At 40.7% G+C, this 19,953-nt stretch overlaps 1 protein-coding gene across 1 annotated transcript in view; it reads left to right on the top strand.

Annotated features, from left to right (window-relative positions):
• Positions 1-19,953, top strand: part of LOC149441346 (solute carrier family 71 member 1-like) — a 61,727-nt gene that overhangs the window by 34,467 nt on the left and 7,307 nt on the right. Inside the window, exons 6-9 of the mRNA XM_089657463.1 lie at positions 7,849-8,067; positions 9,981-10,094; positions 10,387-10,458; positions 10,763-10,875. Coding sequence (XP_089513589.1) covers positions 7,849-8,067; positions 9,981-10,094; positions 10,387-10,458; positions 10,763-10,875 — 518 coding nt within the window. The remainder of the gene's footprint in view (positions 1-7,848; positions 8,068-9,980; positions 10,095-10,386; positions 10,459-10,762; positions 10,876-19,953) is intronic.

Raw genomic sequence — 19,953 nt, 5'->3', positions numbered from 1 at the left:
GGTATTTGATCGCCTGTGCTTTTTTTTATCTTTTGCGATATAAGCAAAAAGAGACTGACAATTTTGAGAAAAAAAAATATATTTTTTGAATTTTGCTATTAAACATGCCCAGTAAAAAAATCTAATTTCATCATAAATTTAGGCCAAAATGTATTCTGCAACATGTCTTTGCTAAAAACAATCCTAATACGTGTAAATTAATTGGTTTACATGAAAGTTATAACATTTACAAATGGCGGTATAGATAATGGGAATTTTTTTTTGTTCTACTAGTAATGGTGGTGATCAGTGACTTTTAGTGGGACTGCGGCGGACATTCTGACACTGGGGGGGGGACTGACTTGGTGTCACTGACACCCCAGTGACACCAATACAGTGATCAGTGCTAAAAAAAAAAAAAAAAGCAATGACATTGTACTAATGGCACTGGGCAGGAAGGGGTTAATGTGAGGGTCGATCAAAGGGTTAACTGTGTGTTGGGAGTGTTTTACTAGAGGGCAGGAGGTGTGTTCTTCACTGTAAGCACACTGATTGGGATGGCTGTACTGTGCGCAGCCATCCTGAGCAGTGTGCTCGAGCTGACAGGTAGGAAGATTGTAAACAAAACAATCCTCCTCCCTGTCGGAGATACTCGGTAATTACCGGCCGGGACCCGGTGATTGACATCCGTGGCCACGATGCAAAATACCCAGAAATGCAGAATCACGTATATATACGTGATTCTGCGCACGGGTGCCTCCCTGTAGCAGTATATCTGCTATAGGGTAGTACTTAAGCAGTTAAAGCAGATTTAAATATGGTTTTGGTTAAAATGTACTGTATTTTTCGCTCCATAAGACGCACTTTTTTCCCCAAAAAATATGGGGAAAAATGTCTGTGCGTCTTATGGAGCAAATACTGACCAGTCCTCCACCTGTCACCGCCGCCGTGTTAGGGCCAGCGGCTGTCCCATCCCACAGCAGCCTGTCCCCTCCCACTGCAGGCTGTCACCAAAGTTCACCCTACCTTATCCCCTCTCTCAGCGGGCTGTCCCCGCAGCTCTCCATAGCAGGCAGTCCCCTCGCCGAACCCAGTCAGCTTGCTTTGCAGTCCAGTCCGCCCTGCAGGCGTGGCCTGTCCTCAGAGCTCCTCCCCGCTCATGGCATGTCTATGTAGTGCGCTCCCTGCTCTGCAGTCCGGTCCGGTCTGCAGGTGTGGCCTGTCCTTACAGCTCCTCCCTGCTCCTGGCATGTGTCCATAGTGCGCTCCCTGCTCTGCAGTCTGGTCCTATCTGCTGGTGTGGCCTGTCCTCGGAGCTCAGTGCGCCCCCTGCCTTCTATAGCCTGCCTTCTGTAAGTTTAAAATGACAGATACTGGGAGTTGTAGTTATTTTCCTTGATGTATGGTGTCAGATCATTTGATATTCTGGGTGGAGGGTCCCTGTTGGGACTGTATATGATGTAGTATGTCCGCAGTCTGTGGTCATCCCCTGTACTGTGTCCGCAGTTTCTGGTCATCTCCTGTACTGTGTCCGCAGTCTCTGGTCATCCCCTGTACTATGTCCGCAGTCTCTGGTCTTCTGTACTATGTCCGCAGTCTGTGGTCATCCCCTGTACTGTGTCCGCAGTCTCTGGTCATCTCCTGTACTGTGTCCGCAGTTTCTGGTCATCTTCTGTACTGTGTCCGCAGTTTCTGGTCATCTCCTGTACTGTGTCCGCAGTCTCTGGTCATCTCCTGTACTGTGTCCGCAGTCTCTGGTCATCTTCTGTACTGTGTCCGCAGTCTCTGGTCATCTTCTGTACTGTGTCCGCAGTCTCTGGTCATCTTCTGTACTGTGTCCGCAGTCTCTGGTCATCTCCTGTACTGTGTCCGCAGTCTCTGGTCATCTCCTGTAGTATGTCCGCAGTCTCTGGTCATCTCCTGTACTACTGTACTATGTCTGCAGTCTCCGGTCATTTCCTGTACTATGTCTGCAGTCCATTGGTTCAGAATATTTTTTTTCTAGTTTTCCGCCTCTAAAACCTAGGTGTGTCTTATGGTCAGGTGCGTCTTATGGAGTGAAAAATACGGTATGTTTTTTTTTTTATCAGGACGAGTAGATTGTCATGAGGGACAAGTAGATTGGGACACCGATTTAGTCCCTGGGCAAGTAATTTTTTAAAAAATTTCCACACTCCTGGACATATTTGTTATTTTCCAAAAAAAAAATGAACCTTTTAGAATCGCTTTAACTTTAAGTAATAACGATACACAGTACAAATAGAGTAAATCTTCCTAACGGGGGCACAAACAGCAACCAAAATTTGATAGGTGTTCTTATCTCTCTCCACTCTATCCTAAACTAAATGTAGTTTTGTCTTTGGTTATATTGTGAAATTTTCCAGTTAACCAATCCTCACAACAGAGATAAAGGCAGAGATACTCACATTTCCAACAGTTCCCCATCTTCTCCTGTGTGCTGGTTTTCAGGCCTCTTCATTGACCTACGCGGGTAGAAGTCACTCCTTAGCATGCACAGGAGCAAGTTATCCTTGGCTGGCTGCTGCAAGCTGAGCTGTGCATGCTCAACTAGGCTTACTTTACAGGGATCACTGCAGTTTGACAGATAGGTACAGTTTATTGCAGAAAGGACATTGTGGGCTTCATTTACATAGCTTAATTGAACAAGCTGAGGATAGATGCGGATTGGTTTCCATGCAGAAGTGAGCCTGATTTTGCACTTTCCAGCTTTAGTAAATAACCCCATGTATGTCTTGTATGTTCCTTCTGCAATAAAAAGCCTGACTGCTCACAGAGGTACAGTGGAACTTTAGTTCTGCTTTAAATATGAAAGTGATATCTGCATTAGGTTTTTTGAGGGTTTTTTGGGCTTTTCCTCTGTTTTCAACTTTTGATCCAACCACTAACACACTTCCTGTCTTAGGCTGTCTCCACTCCATATGGAGGAGCAACAGAGACACCATTGAACAACAGCATCTTGGAAGAGGATATTGTTAGGCGAACAGATTTAGATGGACTTAACATTTTGAAGCTGAACTTCAGCTAACCCTTTTTAAGAAGTTGCAGCAACAGGTTTTTTTCATCCTTTTTGGGATAAAGGTTTTACATAAATGAATAAATCTGACCATTGTAAACACCTCTGTCAGTGTTAAATGGTTTGTCTCAACCCTCTAACAGCTACTTTGGACAGCTTGGTCTGCTAAAAGATAAATTCACCTTTTGGAACATGTTACATGCTCAACCCATTTTTAGGGTGGAACATGTTGCATATTCCAGTATTGGCACCCTCTCCCCCCAATTCCCCCTCTCTGTGACAGTGATGGGGGATCACCATTCACCAGCTTTCCCAATTAAAACTAAAAATTAAAAACTACAAATTGATAGACTGATGAGTCATTGTGGCTGACAGCTTGTAGTTCTCAATGAACTACTAGGGTGCTGGTGAGCAGCATCATAGTTAATTGATCTTCCTGCTCTCAGATAACTGCCTGCCCATACAAGATACGGGCAGACAACTATCCTGAGAGTATGTAGGAGCCTGACATTGCACCCGTGATCTGCTGATCACGGTGCAATACTCTGAAGGCTCCTCAGAAAGAAAATTTACCTGCAGAATAATGTGCATTTATTTATTTATTTTCAAAAGGTGAACTTAGCCTTTAAAGCTTTAAAACCTCCTACTGGAAATCCCTAGTCAGTGGTTCAACCTACTTCAGAACATGACAGTGCATATTTAAATTAATTAAAATTAAACAAGCCTGTGGGTTTGAGTTTGTACTTGGACACAGATTGGTTTTGTATAAGCTGTTTTGTGCTCGGATTGTTCTGAAGGAGCATTCATTGAAACCTGCTACTCTTCAATGAGACCTGGAGCATTTGCTGTACAGTCATTAAACTACAGTGCCTTGAATAATTATTCATACTCCTTGAAATTTTCCACATTTTTGTCATGTTACAATCAAAAACGTAAATGTATTTTATTTGAATTTTATGTGATAGACCATCGCAAAGTGGCACATGTAACAGCGTATACCCAGAGACTGACGCAGTCCTCCATTTTGTTAGGAACCGCCATCTTGGCAAAGGGGTTAACCATCCTGACAAACATATTTCCCCCTCATTCTCCCCCTCCCTTTCTGAGAGTCACAGCGACATTTGGCCAGTGTGTGTGTGTGATAGGAGTGTCAGAGTAGGCCAGGGCCCAGCAGGGGGCTAGGAGCTATAAAGTCCCCAAGGGAGCCAGGGCCTAGCTGTCTGAAGAACCTGTAAATTGTAATACCTCATATAAGATAAGGCAAGCTTTCTCCAGAGTTCAAGACATTCCAAGGAAGGCGGGACCAGCTAACACTTTTAAAAATCCATTTTTCCCCTATGTCTCATATCTTGGAATATGAGAGACTTACATAAAAACTAGACATATCGTCAGATTGGCTAAGAGAAGACGAACAATTTGATAGGTCACTCGCCTTGTCTCGAATACATAGGAAAGCCGAAAAATAGATCTTGTGAACCGTTCAGTGTATAATTTCATAATTCATATCTAATCATTCCTCAGACGTGTGTGCATAATAATCTACCCACGGGTGGAATGTCACTTGTGCATAGGAAGAGTTATGAGCCAAAATATGAACTACACGAGATTTTGGCTCTAGTTTAGGTCCACGCCCTAAACGGGGTATTGGTCCTTGACTTCAGAGACACCCCCTGCTGGGGAACTACAAATTTAGGCTGTCAGGCCTAAGAAAAAAAAAGTTGAAGACGTCTCCCATTTTAACATCAGTACCACCTGGGGAGACCCGTGCCCTTTCGCTCTGAAACTGGAAATGCTAACCTCAGGACTTTGGCAAGTACCTTAACCCTTTCACCTCTCTCTGATATCTCTTTGCTGTGCTGTTAGTCTCGGTGTGTGTGTATATATATATATATATATATATATATATATATATATATCTTAGTTACATCTTTTCTGTAAATATTTTTTTATTGCACCCGTTTGACCTTTTAGTAATAAATCTTTCCTTCTGAAAGTGTTGAACTGTTTCTATAGCGCTTTATTGCAATTTACGAATTCCTGCCTCTAAAAAGAACGCTACTGTGTTTGTTTAACCCTCTGTATAACCGTGTTATACAGACAATTACCTCAACCATTATAGTGTTATAACTGATATCGCCGAGTTTCCTCTTTCTCTGTACAAAAAGGTGGTGGTGGCAGTGTGAAGGGTTAATTGCGTAATTAACCTGACCCAGTAACAATCACTCAGGCTGCCGGTACATCGATTGTGGTCCAATTAGCTGGAAAATCGTTGTGCAGGGTGCAGCTGGGTGTGGCATTGTTACACACGTGACATCGCGGTTTTAGATCGGCTAGTCCTTCGGTCACGAGTTTGGTGAGAAGGGCTGGGGTCTGACGCCGCGATCGTGACAGCACAGAATTGTGAAGTGGAAGGAAAATGATAAATGGTTTTCAAAATTTGTTACAAATATCTGAGAAGTGTGGCATGCATTTGCCAGACCCCGCACTGACTCTGCCCTGTAAAACACAACATTTTGCAGTGTGGGTCAGTGTGACCGTACCCTTAAAGTACAGTGCCTTGAAAAAGTATTCATACCCCTTGAAAGTTTCCACTTTTTGTCATGTTACAAACAAAAATGTAAATGTATTTTATTGAGATTTTATGTGATAGACCAACACAAAGTGGCACATAATTGTGAAGTGGAAAGAAAAAGATAAATGGTTTGCAATTTTTTTTACAAATAAATATGTGAAAAGTGTAGCGTGCATTTGTATTCAGCCCCCAGTCAATACTTTGTAGAACCACCTTTCACTGCAATTACAGCTGCAAGTCTTTTTGGGGATGTCTCTACCCGCTTTGCACATCTAGAGAGTGACATTTTTGCCCATTCTTCTTTGCAAAATATCTCAAGCTCTGTCAGATTGGATGGAGAGCGCCTGTGAATAGCAATTTTCAAGTCTTGCCAAAGATTCTCAATTGGATTTAGGTCTGGACTTTGACTGGGCCATTCTAAATCATGAATGTGCTTTGATCTAAAACATTCCATTGTAGCTCTGGCTGTATGTTTAGGGTCCTTGTCCTGATGGAAGGTGAACCTCCTACCCCAGTCTCAAGTCTTTTGCAGACTCTAACAGGTTTTCTTCTAAGATTGCCCCGTATTTGGCTCCATCCATCTTCCCATCAACACTGACCAGCTTCCCTGTCCCTGAAGAAAAGCATCCCCACAACATGATGCTGCCATCACCATGTTTCATGGTGGGGATGGTGTGTTCAGGGTAATGTGCACTGTTAGTTTTCCACCTCGCATAGCATTTTGCTTTTAGACAAAAAAGTTAAATTTTTTGTTCTCATCTGACCGGAGCACTTTCTTCCACATGTTTGCTGTGTCCCCCACATGGCCTCTCACAATCTTTAAACGGGCTGCTTATGGCTTTCTTTTAGCAATGGCTTTCTACTTGCCACTCTTCCATAAAGGACAGATTTTTGGAGTGTACGACTAATAGTTGTCCTGTAGACAGATTCTCCCTCCTGAACTATGGATCTCTACAGCTCTTTCAGAGTTACCATGGGCCTCTTGGCTGCTTCTCTGATTAATGTTGTCCTTGCCCAGCCTGTCAGTTTAGGTGAACGTCCATGTCTTGGTAGGTTTGCAATTGTGCCATACTCATTCTATTTTCGGATGATGGATTGAACAGTGCTCTGTGAGATGTTCAAAGATTAGGATATTTTTATGTAACCCAACTCTGTTTTAAACTTCTCCACAACTTTATCCCTGACCTGTCTGGTGTGTTCCTTGGCTTTCATGATGCTGTTTGTTCACTAATGTTCTTTAACAAACCTCTGAGGGCTTCACAGAACAGCTGTATTTATACTGAGATTAAATTACACACAGGTGGACTATTTACTAATTAGGTGACTTTTGAAGGCAGTTGGTTCTACTAGATTTTAGTTAGGGGTATCAGAGTAAAAGGGAGCTGAATACAAATGCACGCCACACTTTTCAGATATTTATTTGTAAAGAATTTTGAAAACCATTGATCATTTTCCTTCCACTTCACAATTATATGCCACTTTGTGTTGCTCTATCGCACAAAATCCCAATAAAGTACATAGGCTGGGGTAAACAAAGGTGGCGGCTGCTGACACTGCATGAGAAATTATACCACCACGCTTCCCCTTATCTTGCTTGCCTTCCCTTCCATGTGCAAAATTAGCTGTCCCTCTCTCTTTGCAGATGCATACTTGCCTTAGTCTAGCAGCCAAGGCCCCCAGTATTAGTTTATATCCTGTTACAAAAGTCTGCATAGTAGCTTCCCCTCGACTTGTCCTCCCTAGCATAATTATTTTTGCCTGAATTCTATTTTAACAGCTGAAACTAGGCATTGTTAGACTAGAAAATCCGGTATGGCTATTTCAGATTTGTTCTTGCAAGCATTTATTGACAAAGACAGTGATCTTCTTTGAGCATGTGATAATCTGTACTGTAACCACCTAGATTTGGCTACAACTATTCCTCCACTGCAGACCTACCATCACTTTGCCCAGAATGTTTACACTTAATTTAAAAAATATTGTTTGTCTAAGAAAAGTCTGAAACTAGATGAGCTTCTCCACTGTATGTTAGTATGTGGTAAGGCTTGTGTGTGTGTGTGTGCGCGTGCGTGTGTACACTTTATTTTGTTGTGCTAAGACATATTGATGTTCCTTCATTTTAGAACAAATTCCAATTTAAAAAGGAACATCAAGCTTGATGTCTGTGAGGCATATGATGTTATTCTTTCCCTATAGGTGTGATTCTTTAACCTCTGTGTCCCATGTCTATATAATTAACGCCATTGTTGCTCATTGTTTTCAGGTGTCTGCTACTTTTGCTGCCAGCCTGGTAACTAGTCCAGCAATTGGTGCCTACTTGGCTCGAGCATACAGCGACACTCTGGTGGTAGTATTGGCCTCAGGAGTGGCACTTCTGGATATAGGATTCATCCTAATTGCTGTTCCTGAGTCGCTTCCAGAAGAAATGCGTCCAGTTTCCTGGGGAGCACCTATATCTTGGGAACAAGCAGATCCCTTTGCGGTAAGAAATATGTCGCTTCATAGGGGCACTTCTATGATTCTGTAAGGAACTGCAATTTGTTTAAGAGTAAGCAGTTGTACCACTTCAAGGGATTTTGGTAATATATATCATAGGCAACGGCTAGGATTTTCTGATTCCTAAATAATGAATTTTGGTTAATTGGTTAACAAAATAGTAAAAATAAGTGAATTGAAATTTTGCAGATGAAATTTTATTAGGAAAAAAATGTCTGAAGAAATGGCTTGTTGTTGTCAGTGCCTCATTCTACATAAAATTAATATTTTTGTAAAGAAGCCTGCTATTTGTTTTTCAAAAGGAATGCATAGAGCTCAGACAGCTCTTGTTTTGCAATAAAAATCAATCACATAAAGTTCATAAACCTTCTGCATAGTTTACATCACCACGGGAAACATTTTTCACCACCACGAGCAGCTCAGCTTATAATTTTGTCCTGGTCATTATTATTATATTCTTTAAAAAAAAATATATATATATATATATATATATTATTATTCGGTCATACTGTGCCTGTCCATTTTAAGAGGAATGCTTTGCTGTATCAGATAGTTAGGGTAGTTAGTGATACTCCAAAATCTCAGAGAATGGTACCCAGAATACAATTAAACAAACGTAGTGTTTTCCATAAGAAAACACAAATTGTTCATAAATAACAGATAAAAAATACACTCGCATTATATGCACATTCCTGGCACACTACAGTTATAATGCTTTTAAATAGCCCTGAAGTGCCCTGAGTAATGTTTTATAATAGAGGCTGCAGCTTGTGGACATGTATCAATCACTTTATCAAATCTCTTGCTACTGTCCCCAATAACATCGGAGGATACAGTACACCATGGATTGTGGTACTTGGCATTACCATGCTTTAATCCCAACTCTAACTAAAATATTCTGTAGCAATAGATTGGAGACGGGTTAGAATTGCTGTCAGGTCTGTCTGATTTTTTTTTTTGTTTTTTGCTAGCTTTGAAATGTCCTTATACAGAAAAGTTTTACTCTTAGCCCTTTGTCTCATAACCATCATTGGGACAGGAAATAAGGGGAAATCTCCCTTTATAGTGACACAAACAGAAATGAAATTCTGTTAAGGTTCTACACTATTCATTACTCCTTCAGCAAAACATTTTTTTTTCCTAGAAGTTGAGCTTTAAATAGCAAAAAGTAAAATCACATTTCTATGAGAACTACAGTAGCTTGAATAAATTGCAGTGGCTGTAATTGTAGACTAAATATTACCCATGTAAAATAACCCTTGGAGGCCCCTTAGGACTAGAGTTGGAAATTGTGCTCTGAGGCTTAATAAAGGTTCTCGGAATTAGTCATAACTGCATCAGGGGGCAAATAGGGACTATACAGATCTCATGTAATGTTTTCCTTGTTTATAACACAGTCAGCTTTTTGGCGAGAAGTAAAAAATGGACATGACATCTGTGATGGATTGGGGGAATATACAAATATGCAGACAGATATCGGGATTGGGTTGCCAAAAGGATGTACTTGTTAGAGTTACACTTCCGCCTATTCTGTTTAGATTTGTGAAAGTTTCCTGGCGCCTTGGTAAGGGTTTCATGTGTGCTGCATGTCACAAGCTTTGCTGATGTCCGTGAAATTGTATTTGAGCTTTAAGCTGAAAATTCATATCCGCTATGTTAGTGAGCGTTCCTTAAACCGATTTTCTATTTTAAGTATGCCAATTCCTACATACATGTTTATAATGGTATTAATTAATAGTAGATAATTCTCATTAAGGTTCACTTCTTAAGCATGCTTTCAAAGATTGAAACAACATACTGCATTTTTACCATGAAAAAACTATGGTATAACACAAGGTGGTTCTGAAGTATTTTCCTAAGAGACATATCTAATATAATTTGTGTATTTTCTTTTCACAGTCGTTGCGAAAGGTTGGCCAGGATTCTACAGTCCTCCTCATCTGTATAACTGTCTTTCTGTCTTACCTTCCTGAAGCTGGGCAATACTCAAGTTTTTTTCTCTACTTGAGACAGGTAAGCATAAAAATTCCAGATTACTAAAAATGTGTTTTTTATTCCACGCAAATGTGCTTCAATTTTTATATTAAGATTGTCGCATCTAGAAAGTTAGTTCATGAGAAATTGGATACGTCACCCAGACAAGACTATTACAGACTATTGTCTGAATTAGTCCAGAGACCAACAGATAATATCAGTCATAATGAAGAGCTTGTAAAATTCTTTATTAACTGTTAATAAGAATCTTTAAATTAGAACAGTAAATATATTTCAAATGACGCTGGTTCTCCTATCTTTTTCTTAACAGGTGATTGGCTTTTCCTCAGAAACTGTGGCTACATTTATTGGCGTTGTTGGAATATTGTCTATTTTAGCTCAGGTGAGTTTTGATATTTCCCCCAGTTCTCTCCTTCTGGATGTTGTCAATCATTGCATTTGGATAAAACTACCAGCAGTGCCTCTACCCTATATGATATGTTGAGAGTGAGCTGTACAGTATATAGTAGGAGCCCATATTTTAGCCCTGACATTTGTTGTGTTCTTTCACTGTCTGGACATAAGCATTACTAACAAAAACTAGAGCTCTAACATTAATGTTCAAGGCTAAATTGTTTACTTATAATTATTAGGTTTTTTTGTTATGAAAAAACTGTATCTTATGGTATCCTCTGTTCTGTCTCCAGACTGTGGTGTTGGGTGTTCTCATGAGATCTATCGGTAATAAGAATACTATTCTCCTTGGGCTTGGCTTTCAGATCCTGCAGTTAGCTTGGTATGGCTTTGGCTCTCAGCAGTGGTGAGTGATAACAGATTATGTTTGTGGAAATCAGCTGAAATATACAATCAAAATGCATCTCTCCTGTATTAGATATATAGAGTAAATCAATCTTTTGCTTATGTATGCAAAGTATTTGATTTTTTTTTTTTTTTTTTTTTTTTTTTTAATCAAACTGCTTTTTATTAAAAGAGAAATTTAAAAGATAAAGACAGTGTAATAAACACCATTACAAAGTAATACAAAACAAAGGATGATTCCCATGTACATTAACGAAGATACGGAAATTATGACAATGAGCTGTTACATTCTCCTATAAAATGGAGAAGCAGAAGACAACATAGCATGTAATGACTATATCCATATATATCAAAAAATGCATTTTCATTTGGACAGTCAGTAATAATGGCTAGTGATAGATGACTATAGTGTTCACATCATTATAAGGTAAGTATATGTGAATAATAATGCAACAAACACATAGCAATGAAAATTACACAGTTACAGATTCATCATCTATGCATTTAGAGACTTGATCAAGCCATCTGTCCCAAATCTTATGATATTTAGCAGAGTAGCATCTATGAAGATAAATTACTTTCTTATATGGTAATGTATGGTTAATGGTGGCCACCCATTCCTAGACTGTTGGTGATGATGCACTGAGCCATAGTTACATAGTTAGTCTGGCTGAAAAAAGACAAAAGTCCATCCAGTTCAACCATTAAAAAAAAAAAGTTATAATCCTATACCCACAGTTGATCCAGAGGAAGGCAAAAAGACCCATCTAAGCCCGATCCAATTTGCTCCTGCAGGGAAAATAATTCCTTTCTGATCCCGCAAGAGGCAATCTGATATTCACTGGATTAACTTTACTTATAAATGTTAGTATCCAGTTATATTCTGTGTATCTAGGAAAGAATCCAGCCTTTTTTAAAGCAATCCACGGAGCTGGCCAAAATCAACTCTTGAGGTAGTCTATTCCACATTTCACAGCTCTCAATGTGAAGAAACCTTTCCGTGTTTGGAGATTAAACGTCTTTTCCTCCAGACTTAAAGAGTGCCCCCTTGTCCTCTGTGATAAACTCAGGGCGAATAGCTCTACACCGAGTTTACTATATGAACCACTGATGTATTTATACATGTTGATTATATCCCCCCTTAATCTCCTCTTCTCAAGAGAGAATACATTCAGTTCCTCTAATCTTTCCTCATAGCTGAGCTCCTCCATTCCTCGTATCAGTTTAGTTGCCCTTCTCTGCACTTTCTCCAGTTCCCCAATGTTCTTTTTGTGAATTGGTGCCCAAAACTGAACTGCATATTCCAGATGAGGTATTACTAATGATTTGTATAGGGGTAATATGATATCTCTCTCTTTGGAGTCTATACCTCTTTTAATACAAGAGAGGATTTTGCTCGCTTTAGAAACCGCAGCTTGGCAATGCATGCCATTATTAAGCTTGTGATCTACCAGAACCCCCAGGTCATTCTCCACCATTGATTCCCCCAATTGTACCCCCCCAGTATGTATGATGATGATATGCTAGTCATGCCCTGGCAATTAGCATTCTGGCCATAATAAGTGTTTCTTGTAGAAAAATGTGGGGATGTTTGTCACTATCTGGATTGGGAAAGAGGCCCAGAAGGCACTATTGTGGCAGAAGGTTAGCGGGGAGCCCATTCATTCATACAGTAATTGTACCACCTGTGTCCAGTAGCTTTGAATAACTGGGCACGCCTATAGCAAATAGTAGAAGGTGGCACCAGACTCGTCACATATGGGACTGAGAGGGCTATGATGTGGCCAGAATCTAGATAAACAGATGGGAGTTGGGTACGACCCATGTAGAAGTGGGTGAGACCTATCAGAAAGTTTTGGGGAAACAAGCTTGTAGGAGTCCAGTACCTCATCCCAGTCAAAGTATTTTTTTTTTTTTTTTGTATTACTAGCCCATATAGGGACACAGGAATTCAGTTACAGATGGGTTATACTGCTAACTACAGGATGTTTGGACATTGGCAATCAGAAAAATTCTAAACCAGCCCCTACATTACCCCTTTTCTACCACCAGTATGTCTCAGTTTTTTCTAGTGTTTTGGGGGTGGAGATGGACACCTTTTATTCAACACTACTGCAGCAATATCTTAACCATTTTTTGCCATCCTCCTTTGTTTCAATACATTTTTAATTTAAGACTTCAGTCTAAATATAGCAGCTATCTGGATCAGCTTTTCTTCAGCACTAGCTTTTGAGGCTATATATGTAGCCTTCTGTACTGGGCTTGTGGAGCTAGCCTGGAATATAATCTTCAGGAAATGGGCTCTGCATTGTGGTGCTTTTCAAGACAGACTGTACTGTGTTCGCTGCAAAAAGCTTTCCAGGTCCAAAGCTGTGCCACAGCCCCAGATGTAACCCTTTCTGTCTGCAGACTCACTTATTAAGTACGGCCGGTTGGGATGAAACATCAGGTGCCACCTCACTGTTTGCACTACTGGGCTTTGGACTGCTTTTTCAAATTTCCAACCATCACAGTAAACGTCAATGCTGAGGAGACCAAGTGATTATGACATATGATGGGTGGAAAGCCTTATTCACTCTACATTCTTTTCTGCCATGTATCCTGGAGGAGGCACCACCTCACTGTAGTCTGGAATCTTGTTATAGGGTCAACATCATTGGAGTCTTCCTCAGCTCTGTTGGGTGAGGCCAGATTCTCTGTCATGCCACATGGAACTCAATGTCCACTCTTGTCTTTTTAGCTGTTTGTGCTCAGCTGTTGGTGCATTCTGGTGCTTCTCTTTGCAGAATTGGTCTCTGGCCTTCCTGGGCTCTTAACTCAAGCAGCACCTGTGGTCCTTGTTACTCACCTTTGCTACGCCAGTGCCCACCTTAACAGGAATACCACTAAAATTGTTCAGGGTTTGCTCACCTTTTAGGATTTCACTGACAGGTAAGATAGAGTCCCTCAAATCCCATTTTGAATTGACTTGGCTTTTGCTGTCTCACATGTTGGCAGTAACCTTGAACTGATGAACAGCCAGAAAGGATAGATTCACTCAAAAGGGGTCACTCCTCTGCTTAGGTAGGTCCCCACTGCATACTGCTATTTGTGCAAGTGTCTTGAGCCTTGTGCCTTTGTTATGGCTGGTTACATTCTTCCAAACTTATGTCTCACATAGGACTAATCTCTGTGCAAATGCTGAGAGCACTCTGAATGCATAACTGGGACACTTGAGTCAGTATGTAAGGAGTATCTGATGTTGATAACCTTCAAGGGCTTCAGACCAGTCCTTGACACCATGATTAGCAGTGTCACGGGTGACCAGAGTGTGCTTCTGCCTCAAAACAGGAGGTCATTCGAGGGGTTGGAGGTATATGTTCATATACTTTGATAGTAGTTTCTAGTAGGCCTGTTGGGCCTTTTGAACCTAACTCCCAAGAACACCATAGGGCTCAAAGTCAGAGATAAGCTACCTCTCTGAAAAGCCTTGTGCATCAAGGTGTGCCTTCATTTCTACAAATCTGGATGCATTTTGTACATCCAGGCAGGTCCTTGGGCCTGTTTGCCTCAATGACATATTGGTGCTGAGGACACCCCTTTTAGCCCACAGGCTCCTTGTATCTGGCACCTCCTTCAGTTGCCCCTCATTGGACTTTGAAGTTTGTGTTTACCCTAGTGCCCTTTCCTGGTATTGCCATTGTGGGGTGCTTAGATTATGTTCCTTGAAGAGGGTCAGCTTTTTGGGCCCTTGCATTCAGAACCCTTCTGAAAGGCTTAACACCTGCAAGGTGCTGCCTCACAGATGGCTATTGTTGGTAACTATTGGTCACCAAAGAGCGAGGCTTCAACTTAACCTTTACTGTAACAGTATCAACCCTTTGTGTTATTGAACCCATCATTATCTGTCAGGAAATTTCTTCTTCCCCTTCAGTGGTCTGTAGGACCTTTTATTGATGGGAGCCTATGCTGGGGGTGAGACATCCAAATGGTCAATATTGAACAAGAAGTCCCTGGTGTGTCCCATCAGTCTCTTTTGGGTGAATAGGGTGGTCTCTTCTCAGTCGATTGGATGTTTCTTTACCTTGGGTCTCAGTTCGATTGCCCAGAACACAGTCCCCTCCTCTCATGGTGAGTTGCTTTTCTGGAATTGGACTCTCCTGAATATAACCGATGTTTTGCAGAACCCTCACCTTCAGGAAGGTTTTGGTGTCCTCCCTGGGACAGAACAAGTGGCCTGGTCCCTACACTGCATGACACTGAGAATACTTCTCTCAACTTCACAATCTTCCTTGGAGTCACGGCATTTACATCTAGCTTTCTTCAACTGATGGTGTCCACACCAAAGAGCGCGGTTTGCACACTTGGGTGCTCATGGACTCCTGTTTGGCAGGCAGAAGTCATCGCTAGAGGCTCGGTGCCGCCCTGGATTGTCAGCAGGCAAAACACACTGGGTTTCTGCAGCAAGTACCCCCTGTTGAGGATAATGTACATTCTGAGGCTGTTGTGGAACCTGATAACTTGAAGATGGGTCTTCTTCTGTGGCTGATCCGCAACCCCTTGAGGACGTTTCTCCCTAAATCGGTGAATGATGTTAGCAGTTTGGTTGTTTCCTTCATCTTGCTGCAGAACTATGGATACTTTGCTGGCCCAGGCAAGTCAGGAGATTCCTAGAACCATGTTCTCTGCTTAAGGTTAGGCTCATTCTGCAAAGTTTTTCTGTCAGACCCCTTGGGAGGGGGGGGGGGGTTAATGTGGATGGTTTTGCTCATCCTCTTGTTCCTTTGGTGTTCCCTCATACCAGTGTAGGGTTGTGATACACTTTTCCTTCTTGCTAACATTTTTAGGGGTATCTTTTAATTCACTGCATCCTCCCTTTTTTTTTTTTCTGTTATCAGGCTCACTTCAGATATAGCATCCCTGAGTTCTCAAACGGTCTTAGGGTTACTTTGATATCCTTTTGGATTATTGTGTGATCATGTTTCCTCACATTTTTTGATTCTTTATATTTGCAAGACAAATTGCTTGGCCAGGCAACTTCATTCTTATTATTGTAAGGCTTGGGCCTTCACATGTAGATGGTCTTGTTGTTTTGGACTTGTTGTTTTTGTCCAAGGTTTCCTCTAGGTACATGTTCACCTGGGGACTTATCCCTTTTTTTTTTCTGTTGACCACATCTTGTTTTTTGTTTCAAAGCTTCTTGCTGGTTTAGGGGCTGTGTTTCTTCGGGTGGAGTCATATTCTTCTTGGCAGTGATCTCTTCTGTCCTGGTATTCAGAATCATGTTGATTCTCTGTGGACTTCCCTTCATTGTTGACAGCTTCCTCTGTCTTGCAGGGGCTTCTCATCTAACTCAGGCATTGGTCCTTCAGGTAATTTTAAGTTGTAGATGGTTCACAGCCTGTCAGTGGCTGTTCCCCTCCCTTCAGTTGAATTGCTTTTGGATTTCCCAACTGCATCTGAATTCCTGTGTCCCTCAATGGAAAAGAAAGAGAAAGTAAACTTCCTGTAAGCAGTAATATAACCTGACAGGATCTGAATTCTTGTTTCTGCCGATGAACTCCAAGAAATAGATTTTATGGTAAATAAGAAAACCTTATTTTTTTCATTCTGTAACTATATGCACTGGTGTGCTTTTACAGCATATCATTATCTTCATAGATCCATTATATCCTTACAGTTTAATTTGAATGTTCATGTTCATGCTTGTTGTAGTGAGCTGATGTTCAACTGTATTTCTATTGAACCCCAACATGCATCCACACAGTAAACAGCAGATCTTAACCTCAACATACCACAACACCTACAACAAATATACACATGTACTAAGTTTGGGGGGGAGGTCAGGTACAAGTGGAACTGAACTAAAAAAAATTACCGTGGTTTAGGGAAAATGTAAAAATGTACCTTTTTCTTGTCTGGAAATCTTCCTGAAAAATAGGAGTGTGCTTCCTGATATGTGAGGGTGTGTAGGCACTCATGTGTCTGCAGCCTCATAGCTGTATATGTGCCTTGTGATTCTCAGACACTGCTGCCTCCAGCTTCTAGTCTTAGGTGATTTGGAATGAGGGGAACAAGACTGGTAGAACTTTGATAAGAGCCCTTAGTGAGATAAAAGAGAGAGCTTAGAGATAGCAGGATGTTTCTTAGAATTTTACCATGACCTATACAATTGATCCCCATCGGCACAGAGCACTACACCGCTAAAAAAAAATCAGACAAAATCAGTCAATATCTGCCTAAATCTCGCTTTCTTCCGATGTATGGCAAAACTAGCTGGAGTTATAGAATCCATAGCTCATAAAGCCCCTGAGTAGGATAGTTTCAGTTTTTTTCTACTAAAGGTTATTCCATCAACTTTTGACACACCATTTTGTAAGGGCTGTCAACGCGGTCCTTGACAATCAGCATTTTCCTGTAAATACACCAGTGGCTATCATTACAGTAATTTTCAAAGAAATGGAAAGACCCAATGCTAAAATTATTTGCAAAACTCCAGAGTAGATTTCTTCTATTGATCCAACAGATTTCTCACAATGACCAAATGGGCTTTGTCCCTAGTAGAGAGGCAGAAGATGCTTTCAACATGATGCACTTAGCTCACCACACTGCTTCTCTTGACCAACTCTAAAAAAGCCTTTCATCAAGTTGATTGGACCTTTGTGAAAGAAGCATTGCAAGTACTTGGAGTGGGGGTATATATCTAGAAATTCTCAACATTCTGCTGTTGTGAAAATCAATGATGTCACATCAGACCACTTTGCATTCTGCAACGGTACAATGCAGGGTTGCCCGTTCTTTGCCCTCATGTTTATTATAAAGCTAGAGCCCCTACTGTGCCATTTTGGATCTTTTGTGGGACCAAGTAAAAATGCATCACCTCCTTAACCCTTTTTCTGTCAGAGCCATTTTTTCACACATGCTAAATTGCATATTTTAGGCCTGCAGATTGTGTAAAACCCCAAAATCATGTTTTCTGAAAGCAGAACCCTGGTGGTAGTTGCAATTTCCGCACTTATTAGCAAAACTCTCTCAAACCCATATTAACCCATAATAATTTTTTGGGTAAAAAAATAAGAGGAGATTGTTTTTGGGTAAAAAAAATAAGAGGAGATTGTGTTGAGCAAATAGATATCAGACATGTTAAACCCTACATTTTGTGTAACATCATGAAACCGTGACAAGCTTTGGTCCCCAGTTAGTCCTTAGGTGATGCTGAGCCTTTTTTGGTCTTCAATCTAAAATTAACTGTGAATGATGGTCCTAAAATTTTCCTGCTTGATTAGCTTCTTCCTTGGCAACAGCAGCCTGGGACTGACTGCTCTAAACCTGCAAGTGATTAAATGCTCAAGGTGGCTTCAGTGGCAGCACAGGAGCAGCTTAGTGATCAAATTTTCTGCCTTGCAGCACTAGGGTCCCAAATAGGACACTATCTGCATTGAATTTGAATGTTTTCCCTGTGCTTGTGTGTTTTTTGTTTTTTTTTGTTTTTTTTCTCCAGGTACTCCTGTTTCCCATAAATGCCAAAGACGTGCTGGTAGGTTAATTGGCTCACTTCGCTTTGAGTCCCCAGGGAGAAAAATGCTATAGAAAAACAAATTGAATTAAAACTACAAAAAAGAACAATTCAACAAAATATGGTTTTACTGGATAGACATTACCTATACACCTGAATGCTACACTCATGGCAAACCCATAAGCTTTCTCCCTATGGGCAAGACTGGATTCAAAGCTCATTATACCTTAAAGTGTACTGTCCTCTCAGGTACCTCATCTTGAGGGTAAAATCCATATCTACATGTGTTTGCTTGTGCGCATAGAGACATCCCCAACCTCCTTTCTCAAATTTTGGGTTGTTCACAGAACAGTAATAGAGAGGAAATTTTCCAATGGGGCCCCAGGGGATTCCTTTAATTTGCAGGGATTTCCTCTCCTTTCCTGTTTTGGCTGTGGGACAAGAAGTGAAGGTAAACCTCCCCAATGAGCCGTACTGTATCCAAAATGAAAAACTTTTCAACTTTAAGGCAAACACCGTGCACTTTGCAACTTGCTCTAGAGCTTAGTAAATGAGGTAAAGCTTCACTTTACAAAGAATACTCAATTAAATTCAAGAAAAGTTTAAAAAGCTGCATTTTTGCTTGCACATGATTGGATGATAGGAGTCAGCAGAGCTTCACTTCTTTACAAAACCGTAGAGCAGCTGCACTTGGAAAGTGCTCAATCTATGTTCCTTCAGTAAATACACAGCATTACATGTAGTAAAATCAATCTGTTCTCTCCATTTTGCCAGAATTCGACAGATACCTTTTTGTGTATACACAAGCATATACATCGTTTTCTGCCAAAAAACCTCCCAATTGCTCCAAACATAATGCAACCAACGTACATGCATATCACAATGGTCCAATCCCTTGTTAGAACATATGTCATATGTAGTGGGGATACTTTACGTTTTCATAATTATTTTTAGAGATGTCTTCGCACTCACAAGTTCCCACTGACATCATTTATCTTTTTAGCCATCTATAAGGGATTAATTCTTCCTAGTGATCACAAGTGTAAGGAGCATTTTTCCTGCTGACTATCTCACTAATGTGTCATGAGTTCTAGATATAGTAATTTTTAGCAGGAGTTACCTGATACTGGAAAGTTATTTCAATGGTTACTCTGTGTTGAAAAGGTTGAGAAAACTGCTTGAAAGTGAAACTAAAGGCAAAACTTTCTTTTTCATTTTGGATAGTGTAATGGAGGGTTAGAACCTGTCAGGTTTTTGTTTTTTTTTTGTGGCAATCTGTGCCATCTAAGATTTACAGTCACTTACTGTCCCATTGCCAAAACAGGGAGTGGGAGGAAATTCATGCAAATTAAGAGAATCCATTGGAGTCCCCCAGATCACCAGAATCAATGTGCCCTCTATCACATTTCTGGGGACAGCCCAAAATTTGGCATTTTCTTTTAATTAAAATTTTCAGTGATAATGGTAAACAGGACAAATAGAGAGGGTAAATCTCCACCCTATCAAAATCTTTTAAAAAAGGGGTTTTTTTTAGTTATGCTTTAACCCCTTCCCATATAACTATTCCTACAGTGGTGATTGAGC

Source organism: Staurois parvus, unplaced genomic scaffold, assembly GCF_062004578.1.
Source record: "Staurois parvus isolate SC_StPar_1 unplaced genomic scaffold, SC_StPar_1.0 ptg001003l, whole genome shotgun sequence".
Lineage (NCBI taxonomy): Eukaryota > Metazoa > Chordata > Amphibia > Anura > Ranidae > Staurois > Staurois parvus.
This window is presented reverse-complemented; position numbering and strand designations above follow the sequence as displayed.